This window comes from Oncorhynchus clarkii, chromosome 20 (assembly GCF_045791955.1).
Source record: "Oncorhynchus clarkii lewisi isolate Uvic-CL-2024 chromosome 20, UVic_Ocla_1.0, whole genome shotgun sequence".
In the NCBI taxonomy this organism is placed as follows: Eukaryota; Metazoa; Chordata; class Actinopteri; order Salmoniformes; family Salmonidae; genus Oncorhynchus; species Oncorhynchus clarkii.
Window position 1 is genome coordinate 46,060,891 of NC_092166.1, and position 12,560 is coordinate 46,073,450.

General features: G+C 42.6%; 1 protein-coding gene across 1 annotated transcript in view; it reads left to right on the top strand.

The window, feature by feature from the left end:
- The first annotated feature begins 10,012 nt into the window (after positions 1-10,012).
- LOC139377456 (rhomboid-related protein 1-like) overlaps positions 10,013-12,560 on the top strand; it is a 59,651-nt gene continuing 57,103 nt past the window's right edge. Inside the window, exon 1 of the mRNA XM_071120486.1 lies at positions 10,013-10,360. Coding sequence (XP_070976587.1) covers positions 10,322-10,360 — 39 coding nt within the window. The 5' untranslated portion in view covers positions 10,013-10,321. The remainder of the gene's footprint in view (positions 10,361-12,560) is intronic.

A 12,560-nucleotide genomic window follows, 5' to 3' on the forward strand; every position in this document is an offset into this window, starting at 1 on the left:
TCATAGACACTTTGCAGTTAGTCCATAACGTCGCATAACACTGTCAAAAAGGTTTAGGCTAGCAGGTGATGTTTCCAGTATGAACAATTACTCAAGTCGTAGAATATCTAGTTGTGCCAATATGCTGCTAGTGTAGGCTATGTTCTATGTCATTTGAAAATGTTTTTAAAATATTTTGGAATACCCTGCACAGAGGGGCCTAGGCTATACAGTTTTGCTGTATGCGCTCCCTCCTTCTTCCCCCTCTGACCCGCTCGTTCTTTCCTTCTCCCTCTCCCTGATGAGTAGCCTATGTATGTGAGAGTATGAGTAAGTGAGTGCTCATGAGGGGACGCGCTAAATGAACGAATGAATGCGCGCGCACTGTCGTTCGGTAATTTGTTGAACAGTCCTGTTTACTGTCTTGTTGACGAGTGCCAGCAATTTGAGAGCAGAAGTGGTCGACCTATTTCATGGCCTTCTTAATCGATATGTGTTTATTTATTTTCATTATGGTCACAGAACACTTAAACGTGTCGGGAGAAAGGTAGTTCTTTAGTCGGTGGTTATGCCTATGTGGTTTAGTCCTGAAAAGAGCACCCACACGCACTTCTCGCACCAACAGACCACTCCCTCCCTTCACCGACAGAGGGACGTCTTTAACAATGGGCGGCCCGTTGTTGGGTCAACAGAATCCATCGCATTTTTTCTGTTGATTATCTTAACACTGTAATGGCTGTACTGAATCAGCAGTCAATGCGCCAACCGTAGGATTTTAGAATCAATGAATTGCCCCATGGCAACTGTAAATATGCCTTTACATGAATCTGTATAGCTTAACAACAGGAAGCCCATTTGTAACACCTCGCAATCATTGCATAATAGTGCCATATTTCGGTCTTTGCTCCCGTTTATGTGTCAGTTGTGATTGTAAGATAGTTAATTTACAAATATAAATTAATATAGGTGATGATTGTTAGAATGATCGAATTATTAATAATAAGTACATTATTAGCTATTATTAATTATTATTATTATCAATGCTAATTATTGCAGGTTGTTATTGCTTTACTTCCAGACATCAACCACTTTTGCAGACAGTGCAGCCTACTGACAAAACACAATTGACTCGTTATTCAGCATTTCATATATGATAACTTCCTGACATGCCCATATACTGTATATACATTGAACAGAAATATAAATGCAACATGCAACAATTTCAAATATTTTACTGAGTTACAGTTCATATAAAGAAATCAGTCAATTTAAATAAATTCATTATGCCCTAATCTATGGATTTAACATGACTGGGAAAACAGATATGCATCAGTTGGTCACATATACCTCAAAAAAAGGTAGGGGTGTGGATCAGAAAACCAGTCAGTATCTGGTTTGACCACAATTTGCCTCATGCAGCATGACACAGCTCCTTCGCATAGATTTGTGGCCTGTGGAATATTGTCCCACTCCTCTTCAATGGCTGTGCAAAGTTGCTGGATATTGGCAGGAAGTGGAACACGCTGTCGTACACTGCATTCCAGAGCATCCCACACATGCTCAATGTGTGACATGTCTGGTGAGTATGTCTGGTGAGTAATTTTTCAGCTTCCAGGAATTGTGTACAGATCCTTGTGACATGGGGCTGTTCATTATCATGCTGAAACATGGGGCAAATTCTCTAAAACAACATTGAAGCCAGCTTATGTTAGAGAAATTAACATTCAATTCTCTGGCCACAGCTCTGGTGGACATTCCTGCAGTCAGCATGCCAATTGCACGCGCCCTCAACACTTGAGACATCTATGGCATTGTGTTGTGTGACAGGAATAGCATTTCAAGAAACTGGTTAAACAGCATGATCTTTACACAGGTGCATCTTGTGCTGCGGACAATAAAAGGCCACACTTAAATGTGCAGTTTTGTCAGGTGGATGGATTATCTTGGCAAAGGAGAAATGCTCACTAACAGGGATGTAACACATTTGTGCACACAATTTTAGGGAAATAAGCTTTTTGTACATTTCTGGGATATTTTCTTCAGCTCATGAAACAGGGGACCAACACTTTACATGTTGTGTTTTTGTTCAGTGTAATAGCGACATGATGCGGTGCCTGCATGTTCTTAAAATAAAGTTCACACTAATTTAAGAAGTAGGTAAGTGAGGTCTAAATTTGCACATAAAGGCCTACTTCAATATATTTGTAGAGGACAACCACACATGTCCGAAATACTTTGTCTTAGTTAAGTCTAAATTCATCCTTTTGCCAACTAGTAATTTTAGCTTTTTAAAACCTCTCTGGTCCTGGCATGCAGCATTATGGGAAAAGTTGTTCTCCATGTTGCTCAAAGCTTGTGCGTTTATTCTGGATTGTTGCTATGGGACCATTGTCTTGTGGTCCAAAGCAAATACAGCAAAGGATCTATGTAGAGTACTTCTTTCTCTCTATGAAAAGCTTACCATCTGAAACCCTCTTAACTGCAGATACTGTGTAGGATTCCTGCAGATTAAATGAGTACAGATGAAAGTGTAGATTAAATTAACCATTTACTGAATGTTGCTGAAGGTGCAAGGGATTTATGAGGGTCTGGTTTGGGTTCAGGGGCTGTATGATGGTTGAGAGTTGATGTTATGGTGTCCTTTTTGTTACATTATTGAGTGTATTTCAAACCGTATGTATTAGAAGAGGTGTCCATCTTGTTGATCCAGGCAGAGACAGCAACCAATGCTGTTGTGACCCGCCCCCATACACTGTGAAACTATTTTGTTGTAATGTTTTGTCCTTAAACAGTTGTAGTGTGTTCACTCACACACATGCCGTTAGTGTGTGTTCCCTTTGACAGTTGAGACAACACATGGTTGTGTGTCTGTATGAGCAGGTGACGGAGAACAGGTGCTCTGCTGACTGCAGCACAACACTCAAACACACACGCAATGCCATACAATGAGGAGAGTGTCCGTCTGAGCCAACAGAAGCACAGTGGTTTGTGGCCCACGCCAAGTCTCTCTTTGAAACGCCCTACCCTCCTTCTCCATAACTTCACCGTCTCCCCCTGAGCTCAGTGTTTAGATCAGCTAATTATTGCTACTGTGACAGCTGTGACCCCCTCCTCTCCTGACAGCCCCCTCATTGGACATAATCTGAGATGCACCTGTGTGCCTTCAGTCAAGCCAACAGACTTTGTCTGATCAAGGCTATTATAGGCTATGCCTTTGATACATATTAAGGGTATAACCATTAACTTACTCTTTATTGCATTTGAGTTGATATCGGTCACCAGAAGTATATTTGTTTAGTTTCAGTTTAATGCTTAAATTGACTGTATTAGGACTGCTTTCAATTTGATCACATGCTGTAGCCATTCTATCATGGTCCTCTGATGGTATCACGATTTGACGAAAGGCCTTTAATCCTTTCATTGCTTCTTTTTTCTGTCTAGGGCAGCTTACATATTAGCATACATCATAGCGATAAATCATGGGCATTAAAAACATTAGGCTACATTTTCTCCAGCTCTCGGTAAATTAATGCAGTATAGTTGTGTGGCTGAATGGTCTATTGTTTGTTTTAGACCAGCAGCAGCTGTCCAATACTTTTTTAAAGCTGATCATGTAGATGAAGCCTACCTCTTTTCTGCTCTGATTCGGTGTCAAGGTTAGATATTTTGGTCATATTTCACTAGAGCTTGAGGGATTATAAAACCATTATAGCCATTATAATTATTTTATAAACCTGTAGTTATTTACAGAGCCTAACAATGTCATGAAGTGTGAGCATTGGTTAAGGTTCATACATGAAGCTTGTTTGGTGACTGACAGACTCACGACAGGTTTGAAATTGTCATTGATTTGTTTTCTTTCAAATACTTGAGGTGCAATTGATTCATATACTGTAGCTTCCTGATGTAACGGAACCAATGGGAAAAGTCCAACTCCACCCATGCACCTCAGGTATTTGAAGGAAAACAAATACTGTTTGGTTTCCGGGCTTTTCTCTACAGTTGGTCCTTGACTTGAACCCTTTTCACCAACAGATGGCAGCAGTCCCCTAATAGGGGCACTAGAACAGTAATTTACCCTTAGCCTACATATTGCTTACAGTACAGTCTAGTGTTCCCTTGCCACCTATATTATTTTCACCTGGGCAGTCCGGTTTTCAATCTTGTGCCAGAAGGAAGATGTGAGATAAACCAGTGTCTGGTTTTAGATAGGTGGCTCTATTTTCAGCTGGCGGTAAACTAGCCCAATTTTTAAAAGCGCGTCCGTTGGCAATTTCAACCTTTTAAAGCCAGCATGATATGATTCAAAACCAAGCCCTCCATAGGCTACTCTTGAATACGATTTATGCTTGATCTGGAGGCGATATCAAGCTTCATGCTGCAACGCCTTGCGCCCCCACCATTTTTTTAACAATGTGGAGGGCTCAGTATAGCTCCTTATACCTCTGCATTGATATGATTGGTGGACAGTAGGTGGGCAGAGCCGGCGTTATGGGCGGGCTTTAGGTGGCATGGCCCACCCTACCAAACCTCGGTTGAATTCCAAACACTTAAGACACACCCTATCCCCTCAGCCCGCAAATTAAGTATAGACACTTCTGATGACGTTCATGATGTCTGACTAGCATACACTTGCAAGGTAATGGGCAAAGGAGGAATGATTTTTAAATGGAACGCCCATACCCAGAAATTCATCACTCGTTCATCCCGCGATGATTGTGTTTTCAGCCACCGGTAGCTTGTGGGTCCTTTATATGTACTACAGTCAATTATGATTGTATGTCTACTTATATTAACTATATCATTATTAATATACACCTACTGTATGATAGCTAGCAAATTAATTAGCTAACTGACGTTAGCCTGCCTAGCTACTTCTGAAGAAGGAAAATGTTTTATTTCTTCAATTTCCAAAAGCTAACCAAACAAAAACGTAAATACTTTTATGAGATGTGTTTTTGCGTTAGTAGCACAATTTCTAACTTTTTTTTACATTCATTTTTACTTACACTTGTATGTTGACTCCATATTGATGGAGGTTTTTAGTTTTAACAGACTTTTCTTAGCGGATGAACAATCATCGTTTCAGGCAGCGTTGCAAACTTCCCTTGCTTGGCTAATTTGGACCGACGACAAATATGGCCGTGGGGATTCCCCCAAATGCATTGCCCATCCAAATAAATTATTGATCATTGATTTGACCAAGATAAGCTGCAACAGTAAAAGGCGCTGCATGGTCATTCTGAAGTCTACATTGCCGTGCAGCATTTATGATGATACGGCCTCTGCAGAAGCCAGGGCATTCAGTGAGTTTGTTTAATACAGGACCTCCCGCCCTCACCTACAGTCAACCAATCATGTCGATGCGGAGCTACATGGAGCCCTCTGTATTGTTAAAACATTTGAGAGGGACACAGCGATGTGGAACAGAGCTCAATTTGGCCTCTGCTTGCCTCTGGAGACTCCACAATTGCGTCACACCATCCATACAACGCTCCGACCACATTTTTGGTTTGGATCAAGTGTAAGAGCGAATTTATGCTTGATACGAAAATGTGGTAGGAGGCGCCATATGGATCACCGTAAATGCTGCACGGCCATTGCAGAATGCAAATTGACCTTGCAGTGCCTTTAAATTGGCGGAAAGACGCACCAATCTCAGTTAAAGCATCCGAGCGAGCAAAACAGCGCCCCCTATGTCTCAGTATGTGTAGACCATGAATCTGATGCTGTGTGGACCAAAATAAATGGCATGTCATATTATTTCTGGCCAGATGGCATCAGATATATAGGCTACATATAGAGGGGCGCAGTTTTGATCGCTCAGATAGTTTCTCCGGTGATATACAGTACCAGTCAAAAGTTTGGACACACCTACTCATTCAAATAAAATTTTCTACATTGTAGAATAATAGTGAAGACATCACAACTATGAAATAACACATATGGAATCATGTAGTAACCAAAAAAGTGTGAAACAAATCTAAATATATGTTATATTTGAGTTTCTTCAAAGTAGCCACCCTTTGCCTTGATGACAGCTTTGCACATTCTTGGCAATCTCTCAACCAGCTTCATGAGGTAGTGACCTGGAATGCATTTAAATTAACAGAATGGTGCACTCTTTCTTGGCCTTATCAATACTGAATTAAATCTCACTTATTGACAATGTTTGGCATGTCCATGGCTCAGGCATAATGCAATTTACAGTAGCCCTAGCCCCTATATCAGTGTGAATGCTATGTTTAACAGTATATTTCCATATTAAAGCCATGCAATTGCTTTCAACTAGTGGACTGAAACATGTTCAACATATTTAGCAAAGATGGGATAAGCCTACATTTTGAAGCAACCACATATTTCCCGATGGGCCATGTTCCAATTGGCCAGTGATAAGTCAATCCTCAACAAGCCTACAAATGATGTATTCATCAAAAAACAGCCTTTTTGTGACAACGCCAGCTACTGCACCCATAATTCTCGCTGTGAAAATATCTAAAATAACGTTAGCGAAAATATCTGTGAAAATATTTAAAATATTTCTGACACAACCTGGACTATAGCGCTACCACCAACGCTAAGAGGGTTTGTTAAAATAGAACCCAGAAATGTGTTATAAAAATACAATTTCAAAAAGATAATAGGTTTCTGCCAGTTGAAAAGGCAGCATCAGTTCTACAGTCAGTACAAATCAGACACACAGACTGATTCAGTGGTTTGGGTCAAGGTCAACCTGTATAACACCCATTGAGGATAATATTCAACATTCCAAAGCAGTTCTGTGGTTGGACTCCATGGCTGGTTGCCAAGATAATTTGGGTTGGTTGTTGGACTGGAAGTCGCAATTGCACGTCCAGACTCTAGAGGGCTCTCCACTCCTCTCTCTGAGTTAATTATTCCACTTCCTCAGCTATTCCAGTGCCACCCCTATCATTGGAAACTGCTTAAAAGGAGTGAGGCTTGATTCAACTCAATAAACAAACCTCTTTGGCCTGACGTCAAAATGTTGAAACGTGACATGATATTCTTAACATTTCAGCACGTCATTTGGGACTTGAACATTGCAGAGATGTTACAGAGCAACACATATTCCATGTCTAAATCTGGGTGGTGGCAAAACCTCCCAACCATAGGCAATTCTTCATCCTGTAAAGAATAACTTCAATGCATTTTGTGCTGCAAGAATGTGAGCTCAATCTCTCATCTGTTTGTGCTCTTCCTCCCTCTCTCTCACTTTCTTTCCCTTGTTTTCACTTTCTAATCTTCCTCCCCATTCTCATCTCGCCCTCTCCCTTGGACCTTCTCTCTTTCCCTTGGTTTCACTCTCTACTGCATCCTATCTCTCTCCTAATATCTCTCTCTCCCTCCATATTCATCCCTGGACATTGCATAAAATAGAGCACTTTGGACTAAAACTATGTCACATAGTGACCCGATTCATTTGGCTGTCATTTTCATCATGTGGGTGATTCCCCACACTGCCCACTTACCATTGCCGGACATCTGAAGGCGAGAGGGTCAAGCATTATCTACTGTACAGTACCAGTCCAAAGTTCGGACACACCTATTCGTTCAAGGTTTATTTTGTATTACTATTTTCTACATTGTAGAATAATAGTGAAGACATCAACACTATGAAATAACACATATGGAATCATGTTGTAACCAAAAAAGTGTTAAACAAATCAAAATATATTTTCTATTTGAGATTCTTCAAAGTAGCCACCCTTTGCCTTCATGACAACTTTGCAAACTCTTGGCATTCTCTCAACCAGATTCACCTGGAATGCTTTTCTAACAGTCTTGAAGGAGTTCCCACATATGCTGAGCACTTATTTGCTGCTTTTCCTTCACTTTGCGGTCCAACTCATCCCAAACCATCTCAACTGGGTTGAGGGTCGGATGATTGTGGAGACCAGGTCATCTGGTGCAGCACTCCATCACTCTCCTTCTTGGTCAAATAGCCCTTACAAGGCTGGAGGTGTGTTGGGTCATTGTCCTGTTGAAAAACAAATGATTGTCCCACTAAGCACTAATCAGATGGGATGGCGTATAGCTGTAGAATGCTGTGGTAGCCATGCTGGTTAAGTGTGCCTTAAATTAAAAATAAATCACTGACAATGTCACCAGCAAAGCACCATCACACCACCTCCTCCATACTTCACGTTGGGAACCACACATGCGGAGATCATCCGTTCACCTACTCTGCATCTCACAAAGACACACGGTTGTAAACAAAAATCTCAAATTTGGACTCATCAGACCACAGGACAGATTTCCACCTGTCTAATGTCCATTGCTCATGTTTCTTGGCCCAAGCAAGTCTCTTCTTATTATTGGTGTCCTTTAGTAGTGGTTTGTTTGCAGCAATTCGACCATGAAGGCCTGATTCACACAGTCATTCTGAACAGTTGATGTTGAGATGTGTCTGTTACTTGAACTTCAAGAAGCATTTATTTGGGCTGCAATCTGAGGTGCACTTAACTCTAATGAACTTATCCTCATTCAGCAGAGGTAACTCTGGGTCTTCCTTTCCTGTGGCGGTCCTCATGAGAGCCAGTTTCATCATGGCGCTTGATGGTTTCTGCGACTGCACTTGAAGGCACATCTGTTAATTGAAATGCATTCCAGGTGACTACCTCATGAAGCTAGTTGAGGGAATACCAAGAGTGTGCAAAGCTGTCATCAAGGCAAAAGGGTGGCAACTTTGAATAATATAAAATATATTTGTTTAACACTTTTTTGCTTACTACATGATTCCATATGTGTTATTTCATGTGTTTGGTGTGTTCACTATTATTCTACAATGTAGAAATTAGTTAAAAATAAAGAAGACCTTGAATGAGTAAGTGTGTCCAAACTTTAGACTGGTACTGTATTCACCAATACCTGGAGAGTCACAGTGTGTAGTGCAATTATGAGACAGACAGACAAACAGAGAGCCTCTGTCTTGTCACTAGGCGAGAGGCAGAGCATCATAGGACCTGGGAGTTGGCACTGGATCTGAGAGGGGACAGTGGACTGTAGACGGAGAGGGGATCCTGACCTGTTGTCACACACTGATGGCCTCATACACTGTCAGGTCATAGCTGAGCTACAGCAACCTTACTTCAGCTTTCAATTGGAGCGAATACACCAGCTCACTTTATGAAGCAGGATTTACTGTATCCCCAGCTATCCACATTGTCCTTAAGAGAAGTGGTTATGATGTGTACATGCATATGGAATGATAATGTGTTCTCTTCTAAGGAAATAGGTCTGGTAATGGCACTGCTCCTACCAGGGCTGCCCACACAAGGGGTTACGAGTCGCCATTCATCAATCTGATGTTCTGACCTTTATGTTCAGGTCCCCATACACCAGTCTCTTCGTAATTTACATGAATTATGCATGGGATTAACATAAAGGCTTTGTACTGGTTTTACTTATAATGATCAATTGTACACCAGGGATTTTTGCCCAAATGTTATTGCAGTTGTATTCATTTATGCGATACCATGGAGGTGGAATTGGTATTTCGTCATGGTTCTGTAAGTGTGCTTTAGTGTAATATTTGTGTGGTTCCATGTGTGCGATGTGAATGTGATGTATATTCACGTTTCTGTTACAATGTGTGATAGGCCTGCATGTACTGTACATGTGTGCATATATTCAGTCTGTTCACAAGGAGCTTAGGTGTTTTCTCTCTCGCTCTCTCTCTCTGTCTGTGTGTATGTGCTTTAGATGTGCCTACGTGCATCCCTATCTGAGCCTGTAGTAGGCACACACCCGCAGTGGAGCTCATCCTCTCTTCCTCTTCAAGACGCTCTCCTTGCAATGTGGAAATGAGTTGCAGCCAGTGGCCCCTCCTGTTCCGGTTCCCATTGGCCGAGAGGAGCCACCTCCCTCCCCTGCATCATTGGTATGCAGGCAGTGCAGTGTCAGTGAGGAGAGAGGGAGCAGTCAGTGCTGCAGGGCAGAGGTTAGCGAGGAGGAGAGTGCGTGAATGAGAGCTGCTGAATCTGCTGTTTGCTTGTTTTGCTGGGCTGCCTCCTTTCCACACAGCACTGGCACCACAGAATACCCTGCCACCACTACAGACGCTGCTGATTACCACGCTAGTTAGCCACGGCGCTAACAAGAGAGCAAGGGGCCACCAGGAATCAAGTTATCCATCCTTTGAGCAGGGGACGTAGCCGTGTCGTGTAGTGGAGGGGGCTGACGCTACGATTTAGTCACCCGCTCCTACCTCCCCCAACCCCACTCCCCGTCCACTTCTCCCCAACCACCACCAGCAGCCCGCTTGCTCCTCCCTATCTATGCCCTTGTCCTCGGCGGCTCCTCTCAACTCCCTGGCCAGTATATGGATAGAAGCTCCCTGTTTCAGCTCATACAAGAGCAGGTAAGCGAGCAAAGCAGCGGCGGGAGGTTTCTATGGTTACCGTCTCCTGCCAGCAGCCAGCCGCACTCTTTCTATCTAGGGATGAAAGACGAGAGGCAGGTGTAGAACTGCTGCTAGGGGAAGGGGGAAGGGGCATGTGGTATTGTGTTACTTAAAAAAAAAGGTTTACTTTATTTTATTTCGTAATTATTCACTTTATTTATTGAACTGCGTTGTTGTAATTAAGGGCTTGTAAGCATTTCACGGTAAGGTCTACCTACACCTGTTGTATTCGGCGCATGTGACAAATAAAATGTGATGTCGGCATCAAATACAATTTTGTCACATGCGCTGAATACAAACCTTACAGTGAAATGCTTACTTACAAGCCCTTAACCAACAATGCAGTTTTAATAAAATAGTCTTAATAAAATATTTACTAAATTAAAAAAAATATTTAAGTAACACAAAATAGCAATATATATAGGGGGTACCGAGTCGATGTGCATCGGTACAGGTTAGTGGGGGGGGGGCCTTTTGGTCCTAGACTTGACGCTCAGGTACCGCTTGCTGTGCGGTAGCAGAGAGAACAGTTTATGACTTGGGTGACTGAAGTATTGACATTTTTTTGGGCCCTTCCTCTGACACCGCCTAGTATATAGGTCCTGGATGTCAGGAAGCTTTTTAAAAATACTTTTACCCATTTTTCTCCCCAATTTCGTGGTATCCAATTGGTAGTTACAGGCTTGTCTCATAGCTGCAACTACCGTACGGACTTGAGAGAGGCGAAGGTCGAGTGCCTTGCGTCCTCCGAAGCATGACCCAACCAAGCAGCACTGCTTCTTGACACAATGCCCATTTAACCCGGAAGCGGAAGAAGAGGAAACACCGTACACCGGCAACTGTGCCAGCCTGCATGCGCCCAGCCTGCCACAGGAGTCGCTAGAGCACGATGGGAAAAGGACATTCCTGCCGGCCAAACCCTTCCCTAACCCGGACGACGCTGGGCCAATTGTGCGCCACCACATGGGTCTCCCGGTCACGGCCGGCTGCGATAAAGCCTGGACTCTAACCAGTATCTCTAGTGGCACAGCTAGCAACTGCGATCCAGTGCCTTAGACCACTGTGCCACTCGGGAGGCCCTGTCGTCAACAAACTTAATGATGGTGTTGGTGTCTTGCTTGGCCACACAGTTGTGGGTGAACAGGGAGTACAGGGGAGGACTAAGCACGCACCCCGGAGGGGCCCCCGTGTTCAACATCAGCGTGTCAGATGTGTTGTTGCCTACCCTTACCACCTGGGGGCGGCCCGTCTGGAAGTCCAGGATCCAGTTGCATAGGGAGGTGTTTAGTCCCAGGGTCCTTAGCTTAGTGATGAGCTTTGTGGGCACTATGGTATTGAATGCTGAGCTGTAGTTAATGAACAGCATTCTCACGCAGAGTACCAGTCAAAAGTTTGGACACACTTACTCATTCAAGGGTTTTTCTTTATTTTGACTATTTTCTACATTGTAGAATAATAGTGAAGACATCAAACTATGAAACAACATATATGGAATAATGTAATAACCAAAAAGGTGTTCAACAAATCAAAATATGTTTCATATTTGAGATTCTTCAAAGTAGCCACCCTTTGCCTTGATGACAGCTTTGCACATTCTCGGCATTCTCTCAACCTGGAAGCAGTGATCACGGGGTAATTTATCTGGAGATGGTTGGTCCTGACCTGATGATTTTACTGTAGTCAGTAGGGCAATCATCTGGGCACTAGCTTGTACCTGTGTTGCTGTGTGCCATAGGTCTGTCTAGGTGTCTGGTCTTTTTCCTATTCCTTGAGTATCTCGGAAATATTGACAGATTTTCCTCTTGGTTACATAACAACTCAGGGGCAATGCTGTGCTTTGCAGTATCAGTGGTGTAAAGTACTTCTTAAGTAGTTTTTTGGGGTATCTGTAATTTATTTTACTATTTATATTTGTGACTACGTTTACATAACTATATTCCTAAAGAAAATAATGTACTTTTTACTCCATACATTTCCCTGACACCCAAAAGTTACATTTTGAATGCTTAGCAGGACAAGAAAATGGTCCAATTCACACTTATCAAGAGGAACATCCTTGGTCATCCCCACTGTCTCTGATCTGGCGGACTCACTAAACACACATGTTTCGGTTGTAAAGATGTCTGACTGTTGGAGTGTGCCGCTGGCTATCCATAAA